The sequence below is a fragment of the Takifugu flavidus genome, chromosome 2, assembly GCF_003711565.1.
Source record: "Takifugu flavidus isolate HTHZ2018 chromosome 2, ASM371156v2, whole genome shotgun sequence".
Classification (NCBI taxonomy): Eukaryota; Metazoa; Chordata; class Actinopteri; order Tetraodontiformes; family Tetraodontidae; genus Takifugu; species Takifugu flavidus.
In genome coordinates this window covers 2,727,499-2,750,656 of record NC_079521.1, presented here as the reverse complement: position 1 = coordinate 2,750,656, position 23,158 = coordinate 2,727,499, and the positions used below count along the sequence as shown (strand labels likewise).

General features: G+C 40.6%; 2 protein-coding genes across 5 annotated transcripts in view; one reads left to right on the top strand and one right to left on the bottom strand.

Annotated features, from left to right (window-relative positions):
- The window catches only part of itfg1 (integrin alpha FG-GAP repeat containing 1), a 95,606-nt gene extending 79,205 nt beyond the window's left edge, over nucleotides 1–16,401 (bottom strand). The window contains exons 1-7 of the mRNA XM_057017476.1: nucleotides 16,019–16,401; nucleotides 15,696–15,780; nucleotides 15,440–15,567; nucleotides 13,425–13,482; nucleotides 13,121–13,198; nucleotides 12,932–13,026; nucleotides 2,631–2,680 (exon numbers count right to left, since the gene is read on the bottom strand). Coding sequence (XP_056873456.1) covers nucleotides 2,631–2,680; nucleotides 12,932–13,026; nucleotides 13,121–13,198; nucleotides 13,425–13,482; nucleotides 15,440–15,567; nucleotides 15,696–15,780; nucleotides 16,019–16,196 — 672 coding nt within the window. The 5' untranslated portion in view covers nucleotides 16,197–16,401. The remainder of the gene's footprint in view (nucleotides 1–2,630; nucleotides 2,681–12,931; nucleotides 13,027–13,120; nucleotides 13,199–13,424; nucleotides 13,483–15,439; nucleotides 15,568–15,695; nucleotides 15,781–16,018) is intronic.
- A 318-nt stretch (nucleotides 16,402–16,719) lies between these two features.
- phkb (phosphorylase kinase, beta) overlaps nucleotides 16,720–23,158 on the top strand; it is a 69,776-nt gene continuing 63,337 nt past the window's right edge. For 2 of the 4 annotated variants that reach the window (XM_057017389.1, XM_057017394.1), the window contains exons 1-2: nucleotides 16,725–16,802; nucleotides 19,311–19,397. In XM_057017389.1, coding sequence (XP_056873369.1) covers nucleotides 16,739–16,802; nucleotides 19,311–19,397 — 151 coding nt within the window. In that variant the 5' untranslated portion in view covers nucleotides 16,725–16,738. Of the gene's footprint in view, nucleotides 16,803–17,726; nucleotides 17,844–19,310; nucleotides 19,398–23,158 lie in introns of all 4 variants that reach the window. The other 2 variants (XM_057017395.1, XM_057017396.1) reach the window with 2 other exon arrangements.

Here is a 23,158-nt window from a genome sequence, read left to right as displayed (position 1 = left end):
GCTGCTACTACTACTACTGCTGCTGCTACTACTGCTACTACCACTACTACTACTGCTACTACTACTGCTGCTGCTGTTACTACTACTACTACTGCTGCTACTACTGCTACTACCACTACTACTACTGCTACTACCACTACTGCTGCTGATGCTAATACTACTGCTGCTACTACTACTACTACTGCTACTACCACTACTACTACTGCTACTACCACTACTGCTGCTGCTGCTAATACTACTGCTGCTACTACTACTACTACTGCTACTACTACTACTGCTACTGCTACTACTGCTACTACCACTACTACTACTGCTACTACCACTACTGCTGCTGCTGCTAATACTACTGCTGCTACTACTACTACTACTGCTACTACTACTACTACTACTGCTACTACTACTACTGTTGCTACTACTGCTACTACCACTACTACTACTGCTACAACCACTACTGCTGCTGCTGCTAATACTACTGCTGCTACTACTACTGCTGCTGCTACTACTACTGCTGCTGCTACTACTACTGCTGCTGCTACTGCTACTACCACTACTACTACTACTACTACTACTACTGGTGCTGCTACTACTGCTACTACCACTACTACTACTACTACTGCTACCACTACTACTACTACTACTGCTGCTGCCACTACTACTGCTACTACCACTACTACTACTACTACTACTAATACTGTGGCAATATTAAAAATCAATAAGTGTGCTAAAAATATTTGAATTCTCACATTTGTGTGTGATTCTTTTGTGTGTATTTTGGGCAGAACACTTTATTTCTTCTGTGTTTTGCTCACATACCTTCCGTTATTTGCCAATTCCTTGAATCTCTTACATTTCTCACTTCTTCCCTAACACACTCTCCTCCTGTGATAACAGACTACTGTTCATCTGGTGCCTCAACCTGCTGAATTTCAAACAGGCCTCTTCGACAAGACCCAAAGCCACGGTCTCCCTCTATCTCCCTTCACCCTGAATATTAACTAATCTTGCAGCAGTGCCATCAATTGTGCATCCTCCCCGCCAACCACAGCCTGGAGGATTTCTTTTGGAAAATGAATAGAGGTGTGCTTATTCTCCCCATAGTAGGAAAATACCTTGGAATTGTTCTAAACAGGCAGAAACATGTTTAGAAAAATTAGGAACTACTCACATGAATACACAACAAGACTGCGTTAAACAAAGGAAATGCATCATTTGAAAGAAATGTGCTATTATTTAAGGATAGCAAATAATAATATCTTGACTCTAAAGATTGTAATGAGGTTAGTTTTCTAAACATGAAGAGTTTAATGTAGTTTTCAGTCACATTAGACACTATAATCCTTACAATGTGTTAATGGGATAAATCTAACAACGTATGATTAAAGATATATATATAATATATAAAGAACATAAATGCAAGCTGAACCTCATCCATCTATCCTTCCTTCCATGCATCATGAGATCAGAGGCAGAACCAATGATTGTGGCTTAGGACAGTGTTTGACCTCTGTGCCCGAATGTACTCCCTACAACATATGGGCATAGTCCTGATGAGACGGCAGATGGCGTCCAATAAGGGATTCCCTCTTAGACCTGGATTAGAGCATCAGTCAGCTCCAGGCCAGTCGATGTTACGACTTGGTGGCCGTGAATGCAATGACGTATAATGTTCCAGAGGTGCTCATTTGGAGGAATACAGCTGCAAACGGACCATATTACCAGAACGATCCAAGGGCCCACGGCAGCAGCATATGGTCTGACAATAGATCTGAGGACTCTGGTGCCTAACAGCCGTCAGGATACCGCTGTGCGGCCATTCGGAATTATGCGCTTCCTTAATCACAGACATACCACCAAACCAATCAGAAGGATCTTCCAAGCAACAGAAAGTTCTCCACAGCAAGTCCAGACTCTCATATCCGTTTCGTGCTCAGTGTGAACCCGCTCTCATACCACAGACGGTGGTCCTGCTGCTGGTATGTTGCCCTCCTGTGGCCACCTCCACCTTCCCTAGTGTACCAGCCAGTCTCTTGGTATCTCCTACATGCTCTTCAGAGCCAGAGTAAGCCCTCGCCCCATGGTGTGCCACTTTGGAGGAGCTGCTCTGCCTGAGTAACTTTTGTTGGATGTGGCTGCATGGTGCTACTACTAGTGTGAGAGTCGAGTGAAACAAACTACAAAACTGGACAAAAATCATTCCAAAATGATGAGATGGAGGGAAATGGCCTGAAGCCACCACAGCATTTCATAATAAGGGTTATCTTGATCAATGCCTCTTCGCTTGCCTCTTCCATTTGCACAACAGCAGGTAAAATTGATTCACAATCTTTTTTTTTTAGTCCTTCAAGGGCTTTTTGTGATTGGTGCAGACAAAATGCTTGGGGTCGAGAATTCTGAAACTATAGCTTTAAATCAGCACACACACAAAGAAAGAAACAGAAGGTAAGTTATGCAACCCTTGTTTAGAGAAGGAATTAGCCAAAGCCAAAAGGCTTTCCTAATTCTATCTGCATGGCGTCATCATTTTGAGGTGAGTGACTCAATTTCGGTGTGTAACCACAACGGAAGATTGGTCATGTTCTTACAACTGTGCACAACTGCTCCTGAACAGACACGAGCGCAGGCTTTATTACCTTGCTGATCCAGGTCTCAAATTTAGGCCCTTCAGTGGTCAAGAACAAATCTGCAGAAGAAAGAACAAGAAAGAAGTCAGGCACGTCTGAGGTCGTGAAGTGATCCACTGGCTCATCAGGCAACCGCACAATCAAACATCGATCTATAGAGCACAAAATGTGGTAAATTAGTGGGGAAGACGGCATAAAAAGATGATCACCGTGCTCCAGCTATATAACCTTTTCACCTTCACAGATAAAGCAACAACAGATCAATGTCAGTAATTACTCTGATTGGTTACGTTAACTGATTTACAACAGAGCAGTAATCTATATTACAAATGAAAATAGCATTGACTCTCGACAGCAAACAGTTGTGATGGAAGCTAAAGCATAAAATTGAATATGTATTTGGCACTGCGATGACTGAAAACATTGATTTTCAATTTAAAGGGACAGTGTAGGTAATGATGGGCAGCGATAAACGGAGGGATTAAACACACACACACACACACACACACACACACACACACACACACACACAGCAACACACAAGCATGTCAAGCAGGGGAAAAAGACTGCAGATATGTATCAACTGGGTTTCCATCAGCTTTGTGGAGGATTCACCCTCTGGTGCTGCCTGTAGCCCTCTGTTGGAAACCTATATAACCTGTGCGTGCCGTCATTTTCCTTGCTCATGACGCTTATCCTGCAGGCTGCACCTCTAATACGGTTTCTGTATGCCCATTTCTGAGGGGACGTTTACTTTCAAAGCTGCTGCATCGGGCTGCCTCCATGTCCCAGTAATTGGACAGGAAATAAATATTGGCATTGATCTGCCTTAAGGCTATGTTATAGTTTCTCTGCCTTTCTGTGCTCTGCATGGTAAAATCTGAGTTATAATGCAGGAGGTGAATCAAGACGAGACAAGCAAAGAGGCAGAAAGGAAGACACAACAGTCAGAAATGATTCAAGTTATCTGCTGTTGTGGACACTCAGCTTTGAAGAGCAAGTCAGCGAAATATGTTCAAGAAGCCTTTGTTTGGTTGGGTCATCCCTACAATCCTGGGTTCAACCTGTTCCGACCTAAAGGGCATTCGGATCATGATGTTTGTCTAACGTCTGGACAGGACAAGTGTAGAGAAAAACTGCTCTGTCCTGTCACTTCTTGGATTGATATTTATTTACTATAGAGGACATGACCAGCTGTGCCATTCAAAGATGCTATGTTGCTGTAATGTGCAAAAAAATGAACTAAAATCACATTTCAAAGAGATAAAAACAGGATGAGGTCAAATAAATAAAGACTGTCATCAGAAAGAGTTAAAGCATTGGCAATGTACAACATGGACATTGTACAGCAAGTATTGTGTGTGCATGTCAGTTGATGGTTTCACAGGTTGGTGTGGGCCCTCAGGAAACAGCTGTCTCGCAGCCCGTTTCTTCTGGTGCTAACGGCTTACCAGAGAGTGATACTTCAGATGGGCAGGGACCGTGGCGTGTAAAGTGCCCAACTGTTCTATCTGATCTCTGTATTTGTCAAGTTTTGATAGCAAGTAATATCTATTAAGCCCTTTTTTAAAGGACAAAAGCTATGTTCTCTGCAATTTAGCACCTTAAAAATGTCTTTAATGGACAGACTGTGAACCTGGCCTCCATTTGTCTTTGTGCTCAGCTGCTATTATATAAATCAAATGTAGGTATTAGTCAAAAATACATGAATTTGGAGTCTGGAGATTAATCAGCCTTTTTAATATACTGTACACACAGGTGAGACTCTTGATTTTAGGTCATAATTTATATTACAGAATAAGATTGTAGCTATTTGACCAGTCGTCCCAAAGATTGTACTTTCCTTCACTGTATCTTTTAAGAACATACCCAAAATGTATTCAGACCAACGATTGAATACCAAAGTTTCATAAACAACATTAACCAATGAGAGCTGGAACCTCTGAAGAAATGTTTGCAGCACCCAGAACTAATGCAAAAAGTAAATGTATGCATATATTATGAACACACACCCACGCTGTATAGGATTTGCTCAATAACTGTGTATGTGCTCGCCCTTGTCTGTGCTGTCACACTGGGTGGTGTGCTGATGAGCATGGCTAATTAGTCAATCAGGCCTCTCAGACACAATCCAGCCCTGATTGGCTGATTAGGTGTGATGTGATGACTGGCAAGGGGTAGATGGAGGTGTAGAGAGAATCGTGAAGAATCTTCATCTTGTCAACACTCTTGTAGGGGTATTTCAGTGCTTTACACATCATCTTGCATATTTTGGCTTATTTATAATATCGACTTCCCAAATGTCAAACACTTTCCTCCACCGATGCTCCTTCTCTCTCTTTGGTGGCTAAATGCCAACCCAAATAAATGCTAATGTGACTCAGGTGTCACAGAAAATATGAAGAAATGCTGGAATTTCCATTGAGTATACTCGACAATAAGGTAATTTTAATGAAAGCTTTCTGACAGAAGTCCAGTATAATGCGAGTGTATAATCCTTTACTCTTCCTCTCCATTGGTGGGCTGGCGGACAACTATATCTTCCGATATATTGCATACTCTGCTAACTACAAATAACTTTTATACATTATTGGGGACAGATCTGATATTGGACAGAAATATTGGCTCCATCCATTTTTGAGCATGCTTCTCTTACGGGGCCACAGGGGAGCTGGAGCCTATCCCAGAGGTAGGACACATCCCGGACAATTTGCCAGCTATCTGCAGGGCAACATACACAGACAGACAACATTCACACTCACATTCACCTCAGGTCAGTTTAAAGTCACCAATCGACCTAAACCCAAGTGCTTGAGTTTAGACAATGAGAGGAAGCCAGAATACCTGAAGACCGTCAAAAGTACACGGAGGGGATTCATGCACACACACAAATGGCAACACAACTAATGTGGCACTATAATCCATGAGTGCATGCATACATTCATAGCATAATCTAATAAAGCTCTCAAATGCCACCACTCTGGAAAGATGCATACATAATTGAAGCTTGTAAATGTGCTCATGTGTGGGCGGGTGGCACTGAATAAAAGCAACAGCGATTCAGAGCTCTAAGTGTTCTAGCATGTTGGTGGATCATTAAAGACATGTTAACTGCAAATACAAGCACAGTGGATAAGCATGGCATAACCGTACACCCAGCAAAACCCCACAGAAAGATGGGCTACAGAGGCTGATACCAGCTAATAAGAACATCCTCTTGTCAAGGTCCTTCTCAATAAAAAGCACAAGCAAACAAAAGCATGTCAATCTTTTAATTAGAGGCCAAGCAATCCATATTCACTTGATTAATTTGCCCAGGTGCCTCTGCTCCTGCAGGTTCTCCCACTCAAAGGCCTTTGTTTTATTCTGTTAAACAGGCTCTTCCCAATAAATGACACTTCAGAAAGAACACTGTGTGAGGAACATGACGAAGCTCAGCTAAACATCCAGGCACCTGCCTACACAGGGCACAGGGGACGTTAGTACATTATTTAAATAGATGTGTTTGCCTGTATGTGACTCTTATCACTGTCGGTTTGTGAAGAGGTAATCATTCCCAATAATCACGGTTTTGTACTTTAATACAATGATTGCCAGTATCTTGCTATGTATGGTTATTCGTCTTACAGAGCTGACATGAAGCCTCACTTAAATGCGAAGCGTCACTACTTCCAGATCCTGCTTTTCCATACACAGGATTCATTCCTGGAAACAAGCAGCATCTGACAGATCCCAATAGCTGTGATTGGTCTGCTTGTTCAGTGGAATTTTCATGACTGACTATTGTCTTCGACGCGGCTAGCTGTTGACTGGTGCGACAGAAAGAGCTGTACACACACGCTGACAGCAGGAATGCTGCCACGGCCCACAACCACGGTCGTAGAATAGCTGTACGTGGGGGAGTGAAGGCATTTAACACTTCTACGATGTGCAAATCAGAGGCGAAAAAAGAGATTACAAAAGAGAGTTAAAGTTCATTTTTGTACTAAAGAAGTTATTATTTATAATTGCTCCAGTTAAAATTGAAGCCTTATAGCTGTTCTGCTGCCGAGACTATAAAAAGAAAAAGAAAAAATCTTCAGACTTTTAAAGTTCAGATTTTTTAAAAACTTCAGTAATTGATATTAAGATTTTTTTATGCTTTGAGGTTGCCGAGGCGGCAGGTTGGAGATGTGTTGTTGCCACAGCAGACTAAGAATGGATGTGTATTCTGGTAAATCAGTGCTGTCAACAATTCTAACACATTTTACACTTTACAGAAGGGGCGTTTTCACAGGTGCAGGGACAAAACCACCGGCCAAGAAGTATATTTTAGACAATATTTCAAACATTACCGGCAGTTTCGATTCAGTGGCCAGATTAATCATTGTGGTGATTAATAAGAGAAGAGAAGAGAAGAGAAGAGAAGAGAAGAGAAGAAGAGAAGAGAAGAAGAAGAGAAGAGAGAGAAGAGAAGAGAAGAGAAGAGAAGAGAAGAGAAGAGAAGCGTGGGGAGATCAGCGGTCCTTGAGTTATTCATAGCCTCTCCATCAGATTTGTTAAGGGGATTGGAAGCAATTTAAAGGCCTCTGCTGACTGTTTGACTTGAGCAGCATTATGTCTCTCTATTCCATTATGTTGAGCTGCAGTGCAGGGATAAAGACCGGGCTTCCTATTAGCCTCTGTATAAACAGATCGGGTGATGCGAGGCGGGCTCGAGGTCGCATCAGAGAGGGAGAACCGTGACAGTGAGGAAAAGAGAGAGCAGCAGGCTTCGTTATCGCCCTGCTCTGTTTCACCATCACCTATCATTTATCTGTTTCTCCTTGCACACACGCGCCACCTTATCGACAGTGCCCTGTTTTAAAGGATATTACATATCTGGAAGATGGTGATCTGAGGGAGTCAACGCTCTATAACAACTAATACGTGCATGACAAACACACACACACACACAACATAAATACTTACTTGCAAAACTACTTTTAGCCAACCTATCTGCGTGTGTGGGGGGTCCCTCATAGGTTTTAGAAAATGAACCATTTATTTAGAATGAACATGTCATTTTCACAGCCCATTTTCATTTTGCAAAATGAAGAATAGGAAAGAAAAATATATTCTGGAGGAAAATCTGATTAAAGATAAAGAGCAGGGACCAACGGGGGAGAGAATTGATGTGTAGAAATGTAGCTAATTACTCTGTACACAGCAGGCCATTGCTCATGACACTATAGCACTTGCACGCAGTTTTCTCCTGCCAAACTCAACTTTTATGCTGCCAATTAGCATCTAATTAAAGGCACTGGTGTATCTCAAAGGACCTGGATTATTTAGGCATCATTCCTGCTTACAAGGACAGATGTGTCATCGAGCTGCATATTCCATACTACAGTGAATACGACAACATTACACACCTGAATAAAGCGTGTTAGACGGGGAGAACATGACACGTAGTGGAGCGAGCTACGTTTATTGATTCCACACGGTGCCTGGAACAGTGATATCATAAGTGAACTCTCTCTATCTTCACTCTGCTATGGTGTCTGACTGCGGTAAGGGCAGCAGGTGGTCATTGCTGCTGGTTCTGTTGCTCATGGAGTAAACTTGTCTGGATGGATAAAGTGACAGATTCACAAAGTTTACACCTACATATTTTCCATGCTTCATTTTTCTCTGTTGTAGTTTGGAGCTATCCTGTGTATTCACAGGAACCCAGCGGTGACTAAAATTGCTCTCCGCGTTTCCCGCAGATTTGGAAGATTTAAGCAGCAATATTTATGTCAGGGGCAAAAAAACATTTTTCCTGCTTTTTCAAAATAATGGAAAATTGTAACATTCATTATTTAGTTTCAGGATGAAAACAACTCCAGTTGCCTTGTTATGAACTTCCACTCACTCCTTCTGTCCTTATTCCCCCAGAAAGATTTTATCTTGGAGCTACATCACAGTCCAATATCCACTCTCTGTCAGCTTTTGTTAGTGGGGAAGGGCCATGTGAGGCCAACAACAACAGTAACAGCAGCCAGATCAGGCATACCATGCCGCCTTGTACCTGTAAAAGGCCTTGCAGCTGAAGCAGCGGCGGTTTAGTCGGACTGCAGGGCTGAGTGGAACTGACAGCCGGCAGTGCGGATGCTGCATTAGTGTCTGATATGCTGTGTGTTTGTGCGTGTGTACTGTCACCTTGCTCAACATCACCCTGACATGAGCCTCTGCAGTGAATTTGTATTTGTTGTGCATGTGAACATTTGTGATGATGCCAGTCTGCCCCTGAACGACAGCTCTGTCTGTAATGTTGCCGAGCAGGTTACCCAGAGGCCACGATTTTGGATTCCTAATTTTAAAACATCTTTCCATTGGAGTGGGTCACTCGCCAAACACTGTGGAACACATATGACTAACATGACCTTGCAAGTCAGCATGGCTGAATGTATCTCTAAATGAATAATCACGCCAGATCCATCACTAATTTAAAAATGGCCTTGAGTATGCTTTAAGATAATGGGCTGCACAAGCAGAAAAAAATGCATATAAATGCACATTTGGAATCTTCACCTTACTGGTAATGTCTGAGGCCCTGAATCATCTTTTTTTTCTTTTTCTTTTTTTAAAAAGTGCACTATATCCCAAAATGTAATTTATTATTGTGGCATCAGAAAGAGAAATACTGCAGTAAGGCATGCAATAAATTTAGACCTAGTTAGCTGATAGTGTTAGCTCACAAAAAACAGTCACGTTGGTCATGAATTAGTCAACATTCCCAGTGTAAATGCTGTGAATGTTGACAGTCAGTTTTACCCCCAAGAACTCTTCTGAGAGGGGCTGTTGAGAGGATTCAAGTGAAAGAGAAAGTGACTTTCAAACATTCCTACCAGAGGCTACAACAAGGCATGCTGGGTAACTTGTCAATGAAGTGAATGAGTGTTGTCTTGCCCGTCATTATGGTAAAGTTAGTACCACAAGCACACACAGCTCCTCATAGTCCCACACTCAGCTCAGACGTATGCATATAAGCTGTTGCTGTCCATGTACACACACACACACACACACACACACAAATGCAGAATCCAGGCCAGGAACAAAGTGAAAAGCTGCTAAATAAATCCGTCTCTAAGCCAATATGTAGCCCTACTCCACGCTGTGTGACTTCCACCCCGATCTATCAAAACGGCTCATTCACAAACATGGCAAAACACACCCGCACAGAATGGAGCAATGCTATTCCCAGAGGAAATAATCTCCTAAAACCATTACAAGGAACAACAAGGTACGGTAGCTATGGGGAGGATTATGACCAAACCCTATCTCACTTTGTCTCTCTCTATCTGCCCCCCCTCCCTCTCTCACATGCACGCGCATACACACAATCACTCCCAAACCTGACCAAACCTAAAACATGACATACGCACTGCACAAGCAATCAGTGAGATGGAATTTAACGTATAAAATCCATATATTCCATGGTAACATACAGAGAAGAGGATAGAAACACACAGAATGAATCCAGATTCCTTATTTGAATAACTATATTTATTTTTGATACTACGGAAAACATATACCAGCACAAAGAAAACTATGTTCTAACCCTGTCCTCCTGCATCAATACTTATGTGCAAGGTCAAGAACGCGGGTTAAATTTAGCTTCAATGACGTAAAGAAAACATCAGAAACATATTGGATCTCCTCAGGAGACTTCTTGTATGAATTGTTCCCTCCTTGATTCCCAAGGCCTCTATTCCGACTGAATAGTGATTGTATGTGAATGAACTGGTGACACTGAACTTCCATTTCTCATGGGGACACTCGTTATCATTGAAAATTAAAGCTATGTTTTCAGAGTGCACTGCCACCAACGCCACCACACTGAATTTTCCTGCCCAAAATCCATAATCTACAATACTAACTACTCAGCGTCTCAAATACCCACGTTCCTTTACATCCATTTAAAACTGACTAGGAAACGCTCATCTACGCTTCTGAAAATTATTCATTTATCTACAAACACACCTGCGTTTACCAAAATAAACACAAGAGCTCTTTTACCCATCTGATGCTGCGCCAGCTTTCCTGGAGGCAGAGATGCTGCAAATGACCGTATCTCAAAGAGATGGCGCACTGCACCAGGTGCTCTTAACGTGCCTGTGAACGCGTTCCAAATCTCCAAAAAAGTGGAGAAACTATAAACCAAATGACAACAGTGACCGTAACTAATAGAGTAGTTTGGGACTCCCCATGCTACATGACCTGACATCTTCTTCCAGGTTAACCAAAAATGCCTGTGTGGCTTAATCTCCGTCGATGGGGGACTTTTCAAAAACGCTGGCTCCGAACACAACAGATTTCTTCGCAATTCAGATACAAATACACATCTATAAAATGAACATGTAAGTGAATATGCAAAAACAAGAACATGACAATTACTCACATCAATGTAGAAATGATTTGTTTGCACAGCTCATAAATAAAGTAGTTGACCCTACTGTGCATCGGGGGGTCATACAAATAAAAATCCTGAAATGTGTGACATAATGAGCAGAGCTGTTATGAATGCGTCACTTTAGACACACTGGCTGCAGGAGGATGATAGCAACAAAAGAGATTATGAGCCCTATTCAGCATGTTAGCACCAGGATGGCTGGAAAGTCCAATAAGCGACCTAAATGAGGCCTTGACACCAGCCAGAAACAATTTCAGACCTTTTTTTGGTTGCTGGCGGAGCAGATTTAGTGAGGTCAGCCAGTACACTACCGTGAGACTGTTTACAGCTATGACACTGCGCTGAGATTGGAGTCGTGACATGACGCTGAAACACCATTCATCCTCCCAGGACTGCGTTAACCAGAGCCCAGTGCATTAAAGCACTGCCGCAGAGGGGAGGACACCAAACATTTCAAGGCAGCATTAATAATGTTTTTCATCAAGTAGAAAAAAACTTTAGCAACAGATCAACAATTTTCCAGTTATTTCAACACATTGGGTGTATGAAACAAATTACCAACATTCTTAAAAAAGACCTATATGACAACATCCAAAATATATGCAAATCATCAATATTTAATATTTGTGATGATAAATAACACCAGGATTTCATTAAACATGTTTACCGAGCTTTAGAAAAGCTGCGTTTAGAAAAGCTTTTGTTCATAGCAGAGACGTCGCAGCACTCATCCGCTGTGTCCTTCTTTCTTCTTTTATTTCACCCCACATAGTTTCTCCGAAGCAATCGGCTGATCTTCCATCCTCTCCTGCTCTGCCATCTTCTGATAAAATAGCTACCATTTGGTTGGAATGCATTTTTCTATTGTATCTTATTTTGAATCTGGGGTACTTAAAAAAATGTAAATATGGACATCAGCAGAAGAGCAGTCCTGCAGTCCCCCCCCCCCCACCGCTCTCTCTCCCCTATGGAGACAAATTGACCTGCTCTTAATGATCTAACTCTCTACCAAGTAGCTCAAAGTATTTGGCATTAAGGTCATTCTTATAACCCTTAAACATACCAAATATACATTTGAATTTGCTTTGGTTGGACCCTAACAGTGGACAAACAGCAGAGACACCTGTAACGAGTACAGCAAAGCTTAATTCTCTGTAATTAGCCTCAAAATGGGGATTGCTTTCCACGGGGGAACAAAAATCCTCCCTAAGTCTAAATGACAGCGTTGCACTCCGAAACCGGAGAGCAACGTTGTAAATCAAGACAGAGGTGATTTCTCCATTCACTGGTGAAGAAAATGGCTATTTCATTCTCTTTTAGTCAACTTGAAAATTGCTGCTTCCACGTCTCCTTCCTCCTGAGAAAACACTGAGATGCATTCAAAAAGCAAAGCGTGGTTGAATCCAAAAGCACAACATTAATTATTTTCCAAATGCTATATTTTTTGTACAGTACAGCACTGACCCCGAAAAATGTATCCAGCAGGAACCAAGTAGGATGTGATCATAATTGCTTGGATAACACCCATGAATTAACAATTTAATGTTTTAAAACAGAATATTCTTGGTTTCAAACACAATTCTGAAGGTTCTGATAGGTTCTGGTGAAAGAGGAGTAGATTTGCCCAGAAAAATAACATTATTATATTAGTAATAGACCCTTTTTTATGCTTTTAAAGGTGGTTTGTTGTAAATTTGTTTGATAAAAATTTTAAAGATAATGAAGGAAGAACAAAAATAACATGAAATTATCTGGTGTAGCAAATCCATCATAATGCTTCAGGTTTGAAAGACAAGACCCAAAATACGGAGCTCAGATTTGCTGCATCCAGTTAAAAAAAAAACAACACACACCCATGTTTCACCCAAATTCTGCAAAAATATTGTTGACTCACCAGCAGTAAAGTCCTTGTTGAGGTCAATGAAAGCATTGGAATGAGGAATACGCATCTTGACAGAGGAACTCAGCGCGTTCTGACATTTCTGAATCCTAAAGACAAACAACCAGAGAGGCAAAACTGGAGTTTAATGAATCAAAATAGGAGCACGTAACCAAACAAACACAAGAAGAATGAATAACTCACCTGTCAGTGAGGTAACACACTCTGGTCATAGGGGAAGTGGTGACTCCAAAGATGTCTGGGATCATGTCTCCATTGAAACTGTTAATACATTTTACACTATATTATCGCAGTTCATGAGATACGTGTTGACACGATAAAATAAATATAACAGTCAATTGAACTAATAAGCGCTTTCCTTTATGGCCAATGTCATGGGACGAGCAATACAGCATTAATGCTTCGGCGGCAATACAGTTGCTAATGATGTGAATAGATTAAAGGAGAGTAATTATTGGGACCAAAAATAAAGCATTCAGCTACTTACTCCATAACAAGAGGCTGATCTGTAAAGGTCTCGTTCAGTAAAAGCCACCCACTCAGATCTGCGGGAAACAACAAGCCGGTACAAGGTCATGCTAAGCAAAGTGAACAGACATGAATTAACAGTGACAACAGCTACGATGGCTGTATGCTAATTATGCTAGAACATATAGCTTACAGAATAAAAAGCTGAATAACAGATGAACGTGTAGACGTGCGATCCCCTCCAACAGAGGACAGGCAGCTAAAACAGCTTTACTGAAATAACATTTACAAATATTTAACTTAGGTGTCTTAATAAGCCTTGGCATTTTGACAGCAAGGCAGCATGAGTGGTACCAAACTCAAACATGTGAAAGAAATTAAGCCTTGGGCATATCACAATTCCCCTATTTGACATTTTTTTGCTCCTTTCTTTGAAACAGAAGTTGACACTTAGTCCCAAAGCCTTTATTTGTGTCCAAAAATAGTATTTCTGAGGAGTGATAATACACAAGAGCAGTTCGCTTACTGGCTAATTAAAATACGGAGCTGCAGCTGATCGGAATGATCTGTCAGTTTGTACTTTAAAAAGTCATTTATGTTGGTTTCTGTGAAACATGTAACAACACTGTCTTGATTCTTCCTGTGGTGTTAAGGTTTCAAGCATTGATGAAATGCTAGATGCACTTTATAAGCTTTCCTCCACATGGTTTTTGAAATCAATTATATATATAAATTAGAATTGATTGTATTATGTTGCTGCTATCATGAATAGCTCCCTCAATCTCAATCTGTTGCCATTTTAACAAATATAGCTATTTTAAATGAAAGGACTCACCAAATCCAACAACTTAATGAGAAGAATTGTGGCAACACATGGTGTGTTTGTTCATGAGATAACGGAGCAAATAAGTTTAGACTAGATTGAGACTGAAGGATTGATTATTTTTTTTGGATCCCTTCAGTTCACTAATGCAAGTATAAAAACATGGAAAGATCAGACGCCCCTTCAGTGCTACTATCCATGTGCCGCTCTCCACTATAAGACACTGGCATTTAAGTCTACCCTGTTGTCAGACAATGGATTTATAGACTGGCAAACCTGTAAGGTATATCTGAGAGGTCAGATTATCTCTAGTGCAAACATGAAAAGGAAAACCTCTAAAGTGAGAACAGAATTGACCAAATAAATCAAAGACGTTGATCTATAATATGCTTAAGTCAGTGACCTGGCCCTTTACAAAAAAGCAATGGAAATGCAAACTAGGTGTGATGTTCTATCCAGATACCAGAATTGAACAAGAGCAGATTATATATACATGGCAACATCTTAATTGGTTAGGCAATTAAGAGAAACCAAAGCCACTTGACGTACTGCAGAGTACAGGATTAGAAGATGACAGAACAACCCAAGATTTCCCCAAAATCAATGACCACATGGCAAAATTGTAGAAGCCCATAACAAAAAATGAAAGAACAGCTATCTCCTGCATTGAGGAAAGTCCTCTAGATGCTTCCTGCTACATTTGCTTAAAATCATTTCCCTCATTATTTTCACCTCAACTATGTCTTTACTTTTCTTTCTTCATGATGGTTTTATAATTATTGCATGTTTGACTGTACTATGCTAAACAACATGCTTGACAATTCAATAAAAAGATTAAAATGAGATTTAGAAGGACTGGCAAGCTGATTGACTGCATCAGAGCATCATATTAAAGGAAAAAAATGTACAGCAAAGAAAAAGAACAAACAATAATATATCACATTAGGGAATAGAAAACAATATTGCATCTTTATGCAGTTAGAGACCATGATGTAGATATATAACAAGTGTTGAGTCCAAAAAGTATAGTTTTTGTCTTGCAAAAGGACAGAAACAACTGGCTAAACTTAAAATCTGTCATAAAATGACAAGTGCTTTTCTTTCTGAAAATAACCCACACATATGGTGCATAGGCTAGCTGTGGTCTGCAAAGACAAAAGCTAAGTTGATAATAAAATAAAATCCTTCAACTGTCCTCTATTCAGGTGTACCTAATGTCTGGTTGTGGCCCCAGAAGATGAAAATGCTTATTCTGGAGTTACTCTGAGCAGTCAGCAGAACATCCATCTGAGAATCTCCATCATAATCTCCAGGAACCACACTGGTGATGACGGTGCCCCTAAACAGAGCAAGTATAAAGTATTGATCTCAAGTTTCAATCAGCATCCATTACAGAAATTAGACGTCTGAGAGCTGATGACAAATCTGAAGATACTGTCAATAAAGTGGTTTGAATGGCATACTTACTTTGGTAGAATGTCTTTAGTGATGTTAACCTTGGGTTTGAAGTACGGTTTGACTGAATCAGCCAGGAATATCACCACTTCAGAGTCTACAACAGTTAAAACAGTATTATTAAACGACCGTCTAACTTATTCTCAAAGTAATACATAGTCTGTACGTACGTCCATATGTTCTACAAAGCATTTCGAAGTAATTGTGAAATCGGATAAAACAAAATTACAGATGAGTCAAATTCGTGTGATAAAACCCCCCAATTATTTAAAATACGCTTGCAAACGTCAACAAGAAGCAATAAGAATAGGAAGAATTGCCTGGAATTAGCTTACTTTCTCTGATGATGAATATGTCTGACTGTTTATCGGCATCAAAATCTCCAAACGCTGCCATCGTTCCATAATTTTCAGAACCGAATAGGTCGACAGTTACATCCTGGAGGGCAAAAGTGTTGTACTGCCCACCAAAAAGACATAAAAAAGCCACAACATTAAACATAAATATCCGCATCCTTGTTTAAGTGCAGGCACTGGCCACAACACGAACTGTAATACGGCAGACAGGTGTACGGCACAATATAATTGCAGGTTATTTAAAGTAAATGGCACACAATCAGAATATTTCACTGTAAAAGTCCCAGATTTGGTTAAATATTTAACTTTTATCATAACAATGTTGAGCTAACGCGCAAAATGAGCGGAATTCGTTTTGCTAGAAGAGCCAAAGCATTTACGCCACTGTCGTGCTTTCTGTTTTTGACAGCTGATCCAAATTCAAGTTGTGTAGCGTTAGCCAAAGCTAAATCGGAAGTAGCGACAGCTTGCCGTCAAAATAAATGTACAGTATTCATTATGGTAAATATATCAAATAAGGATGCATTGTGGCATCCAACATACCGTTGTTATTAATATTTTTTCTTCATTCAAGCAGTGTTGGTCTATATTTACTTTTATAGTGGTGTTTATCGGTCGGTGGCGCTCGTGCTACTATTTAAGTTGAAGGGTGATACCGGATATACCTATAAGAAACTTGGAAATATTATCAGTGGAAACATGGCGACTCTAGCAGACGTTGGCTGGAAACTCCTGGAATTCAAAGCTCGATCAAAAAGATCAGGTATTCCATTGCTACGGATGATCTGCGTACGGACTCCGTTTTTTAGGTTGTGCTTGCGTGTGTACAAGCCTGTCTTTTTGTGAAAACCACCTAACTCGGCCGAATTTGACATGTTCTGTCCATTAAAAGTGTGTACACGAGCATGAAAGGTCAGAGGTGTAACTCTGCAGAACTCCTGGGTTATTTTAAGAGCTCCCCATCGCGTCTCCTTTTGCTGTTCCATCTCACTTCTCTTAATTGTAAACAGTGTTCTGCAGTCTGAGAGAACAGGGCCCATGCAAGGTGATAGTCCGTACTTACACCTGTTGTAGGTCTGCTGTTAAAGGGAAAGTTATTCTACTTTATAAAAAAAAAAAAGGTCGCAGTGACATCACACTGCACATCTATAGTTTTTGTCCACCGGTAATTACACAAAATTTCCAAAAGTCACTTTCTTTTAGATATCACCGACGGTCTGATAATGCATGTGAGAGTCATTGTGACTATTTTGCCTGTGGCTCAAGTCTCCAGTGATAATTTGATAGTGTTGTATGTAGATTTGATTATCATCCACAATCTGGGGGTCATAATAACAATTTAAATGTCTTTTAACATCGAATGATATCTCGCAAAGATGGTGGAAATAATTAACATCAGAAATATGTTAAGATATCAGGTCATTCATTACTCCATTAGTTGTCATTTGACATCAGTATTAATCTATCTGAATCATTCATTCAAATCAGTTAAATTCATTCTCTTAATTTAGATTTGTAGTGCTTCTGAGGTTATATGTATCAAGTGTCTGCATCGTCCATAGGTTACGTGTTGCACTCATTGTAATTTGACGCATGTTATCCATGATCATTTCCACACTGGTGTACTTCATTGTTGATTCATGCATGTTAAAAATCTAACTCTATGCTACTAACTCCTTCCTGTGAGCCGCTGTAGATTTGTGATTTAGCTGGGAGAGAACCAATCTGCCTTAATTTCACCTCTTGAGAATGGCCGGTTCAATGGCTGCGAAGGCCGGACGTCACCCGAAAGTTGACAGACTCGGTAAGTAAAGTGGCAGCAGCTGACGCAAGGAAAACCCTGCAGTCAGCCAGAGAAGACACGGGTAGGAGGACAAGTTCACAAGGAACAGTGGACAATCAAAGGAAAAGTACCTATTAATCATAGGAAATTTTGGTTTCATGTAATAACAAGAAAATCAGAAATATGCTATCTATATCTAATACCTCACCTTTATTATTTTGGATCAGGAAATTATAAATCTGAGGATATTCATGTTTATTCACATCAAGACAGACAAAAATGAGACACATTATTAGTGATGTGATGCATCTCTAATGGAAATTGGACACCTTCACTGCTCACACCATTTATAATATTTGAACAATGAGTACCTCATTCATGATTTTGTTGACATTTAAATCTCAGATATTGGATATTGTCTATGACCCTTTTAAAGTATTATTATTAAACAGAAGCAAACTGGCTTGTTTGCAACATTTAAGATGAAGGTAATGCTAATTTCTGCCACAATGTGAGTTTTTTAGCTGTGTTGCTGACCCTGGGTCAAACCTATTAAAATGCAAATCTCTCCAAAGTTAAAAAGCTTGAAAACAGAAAGCACCTAACAGAGGATTTTTTTTTTTTTTGCTTCTTAACCTGTCTTCCAGCTCGAAAGGAAGATGTTTGAGTGTATTTGTTGGCAAAGTGCACTACTATTTGAATGTTTCCAAGTATGCTTTATTTTTTTGTTGCTAGGCATTTTGCTGTTGTGAAAATAGACTGATTGCATGTGTCCTTTAAGAAACCCTGTATTCCCTCATATTAAATTTGAATTATCTTTATTTATATAGCAACAAAATTGTCTCAAGGCGCTTTACAAATCCCAGGCCCTGACTCCCAACAAGCAAGAGTTTCAAGAAACAGGAGGAAACATTGAGCAGGACGGGCTCATATGGGGAGAACCTCCTGCTGATGGCTGGTTGGGTAGAGAGAGAGGAGAAGGGGGAGGACAGATAAAAGAGAGAATAGACATAAATTATTTAAATACATTAATTACAAGAAGCTATCAGCTAAATGTTAATAAAATCATTACTGGCTGGAGAGGAGCGGAGAGGAGAGGAGAGGAGAGGAGAGGAGAGGAGAGGAGAGGAGAGGAGAGGAGAACAACAATAAATGTAACTACAGAATTACTGATGATCAGCTTTTTCAAAGAGGAAGGTTTTAGGTCTTAGAGAGGAATTCAGCCTCCTGTATCTGGACAGGGAGCTGGTTTCATAGCAGGGGGGTCTGATGGCTAAAAGTTCGAAGAACGCCCCCCCCCCCTCTACTTTTAAAGATTCTGGGGCCCACAATTAAACTACCATTCTGAGAACAGATGGATGTAAACACTTCGTTAACAAAAAAGAAAATCCCAAACATTTGTCTTTGTCCTATTATTTCTGAGGATGTGAAACTAATTAAAAGAGTGAGGTTGTTACTTCAACCTTGAACAAATGTGTTCTTCTTCAGGTTCCATCTATGAGCCTCTAAAACTGTCTATACTCCAGAGGGATGATGAGCCCCTTTGGGAAAAGCTGGACCGCTACTACAGAGCCGGTGAGTTCACATATTGATTATATGTATATGTAGATATATGTATATGTAAATGCACCAGTGGCTGAAAACTGACAAGGCTGAGAGTGCTGCACTCCCCCAGTACATGCTGCAATAATTGCAATCCAAATTGTTTTAAATTTTGTTTCCTTTTAAACCAGAATGAATAGAAATTTAATAATAAAAAGAACCAACCAGCACGTGGCGGTAAATAACACAGTGTTATGGGCCAGTCATGGTAATGGTTGTGTGTATAACAAGTAATAAATGCACATTGGCCCTAATTACTAAATAACCTGTAGCTGTTTCTGCTGGACCAGTTTTTGCAGGATCAGTGCAAACGCTCAGCACACACAATAAAATGTAAAACAACGGTGTTTTTTTCAACGTAAATCTTCAGACCCTACTGCTAATCAAGACGGGATTGTTTCATGGTAATGTAATCAATCGTAGCTTTGGTAAAATGTTCTACTCAATCATTTCTATAGAATCCCCTGTGGGAGAGTAGTAGCGCTCTGGTTGTGTATTGGAACACACTGCAACTGCCATTAACCTCATTAGATGCTTCTAACATTTAATAGGAAGATGTCGATCTAAAGACACAAATACAGCAATAAAAATAGGACTTAAAGGAAAAACTCTGGCCTTTCTCACTGGTAGAATCATTGTGACAGACGCTGACACTGCAGATAGAAGGCAAGTTCATGTCTCGCCACTGGCGGCTACATTGTGCTGATGCAGCTCCGGACATTTTGATTTTTGTCACCACAGACCAAAGGCGGCCTCTTTTCAGTTACCCTGATTAAAGTAACGGTTCCAGACCTGAGTAACCCGCGTGGATCAAATCTCCTTTTCTGCCATCTATTCGTCCAATAGAAGCACAAGTACTGTTTAAAGAGAGGACTTATTTTCAGCTTGGAGAAAACTAAAATGTCTTTGATCATGTGTTGATACCAAACTGAGTGAGGATTTGACTCAGGTAGTGCATTTAATTGAACCTTTTGTTTGCTAAATGCAACAATATTGATTATATTTTGCTGAGTTTATTGTTCTGCACTACCAAAACAGTCTGGGAGGCTGATGTGTGAAACTGTCCCCCATAAAAACACTTCTGGCACACAGCTCATTGGTCTGCCCTGGTGAAGATAGGTGTGTGTTTATTGTTGCGTGCATGTGCCTGCATGTATGGAAACCAGAACACAATAGACAGCGTGCAGCATGCAACAGGTTTCCCGCTCAGTTGGAACTGATCTGCTGCTATCAGCGACGCAGCATATAGCCTTCGGCATTAGCGGCGTTGTAAGCACACAGTTTGGGAAAGAAAAGCCGCCGCCAGATTGTAGCGTGCCGAAACTGGGCATGTTTAATTGTTGCGTCCGAGGTAGCGGCTGGATGTGCCAATCCAATTCGAGCAGAGGAACAAAGCCAGCATTGTTATCACCGGCACCCAGGCTGGCCTGCCAATATTACCTGTTTTCTTTCCGTCTCAGGGAGAAAAAGCATTAAAGAGGCGTAAGCTCGGGGTGACAGTGGCCAATCGAACTTATTACATTTTGCCTCCTGTCCTTCTTTCCTGTTTTGTGGCACAGATGCCCCCAGCAGTCTTGGGTTTTTAATTCTTACATTGTAAGAGGAGGGCTGTTTATCAGTGACAGAATAGCAGGAAGACCTGCTGCAATCCCTCAACGTCCATCACCCCATCGCTCTCTTTCTCTGTTTATTTCTCTTGTTTCCTCTCTGATCTCACCTCATTAATGGATTATGGATTGAGTTTCTCCATAATACCAGAAGCAGAAGCATCTTTGTATGTTCTGGTTTTCAGCAGTTGGTCAGATGGAGAATTGTCTATAATTCAGCCTTTAAAATGAAAAGTCAGTATTAAGAGCTCAGACCTTTAAAGTTAAACATCTGGATCTGGGTATATTCAGATATTCTTCTGTGCAGATGCTCTAAAGATCTATCAGGTTGAAAGGGGAACAAGCAGACATTTTCCTGTCTCTACAGGGATGCTTGATTAGATTCAAGTCAGGGCTCTTGCTGGACCATTCAAGGACATGTCTGCATATCAGCCCCCCCCCCACACACACACACCCACACACACACACACAGTGTGCATGGTGGGGATGGTATTGATAGGTGATGAGCAGAACCTGGGGTTTCTTCCAAACATGACAGGTTCAGTCTTGTTTCCATTAGACCAGACAATCTTCTTTCTCACACTCTGAGATTACTCTACATGCTTTTTACAAACTCCCACCGGGCTTCAACGTGTGTATTGCTGAGAGTCGGAGAGTCTTCCATCTGGCCGCTCTGCCGTGAAGCTGAAACGCTTGACCTTTAGGAACTTTCTGACATCTGCACACAGGATCTCTGGAGCTCAGCCTTTAGCAGACTAAAGTTACCAATGGGCCAGGTCTCCCACCCAGAACCTTTTATCCAGAGTTCTGGTTTGCTTGGAAAGCCAGCTTTAAGTAGAGTCTAGCGTGTTCTTAAAGTCTTCCTTTCCACAGTGCTGGAGACCAGTGTTGGGAACCTTTAGTGCAGCAGACTGCTGTGTCTCTTTCAGGTTTTTCTGGTCTAATTTAACTGTTATTACAATGGATCTGAATAATTATGTCGCTGCAGTGTTTGTTTTCCCTTTTTAATAAATTTACAGACATTTCCAAACTTCTGTTTTCACTTTGTCACTTTGAGGCATCGAGCAATATTTAATTTTTTTGTATCTAATAACAACCTTTTTACAAAGATCACATAAGCTTAGTGAGGGTGCTGTACATGATGGACAATGTGAGCTAAAAATGTTTGTAATATTGTAAAAATAACTGCATTGGTTTTCATCTTGAAAAAGAAATCAAACACCCAAGCAAAACTTTCTCTCTCAGCATTTTGCTGATAACTCTAACCTCTTATGGAATGAACCACAGTCAGCATATTTCCCAAATGATGAACTACCACCAACTGTTTCTGTCAGGATTTCTGTGGATTGAAGGGAAAAGGACATTTGTTTGCCATTTATTAGCAACTTGTATTTGCACAAAAGTTTATGACGGCATCAGCAGGATTGAACAGCCAAGTCATTTTCAAGATTGATCATTTTTCCATTTTGCTATTGTGTTCTCTGCACAATGATGCAGATATCATCGACTCTTGTTTTTCTGTCGTTCTGTTTCTTGTTTTTTTTTCTTGTATTCTCTTATTTTCTCCATCATACTGGTGCAGTGAAATGGCCCATTGTGAAAGAGCAGACTGTGTGTGTCTGAGACATTAGCGGCTGATTTAGTGGGACATTAGCTTGACAGATAGCTCGGCAGAAAATTCTCAACAACAATTGATTTGCAACCTGCAGCCTGAGACTGAGCAGCTCATCTTTTATGTTCCTCTAATGATCCCTCCTGTGAGCTTCACTATGAATTACCGCATCTAACTAACTGCAGTTACAGTGGATAAAATGAGAAAACTCAAAGGAGTTTTTCACTGTGCACCTGACTCTGGCCCAGTCTGTGAGTCATGTGCATGTGCATGTGCATGTGCTTGTCACTCCCTATGCAGGGAAACAAAAAAGTTGATAAATTCTTCCTGTTATTATTTGTTATAGTTGTATTAGTAGTAGCATTGGGTTTGTTTTTTGTCTCTCACTTTTTCCTTTGAATAAAAACATCTGCTGGAGGACTAAATGTAAATGTTGGACGTCATGACCATTCACTGTAAATTAAACCTTGTTCTGGCATTCCAGAAGCTGCTGCCCCATTAACGGGTGGTGCATA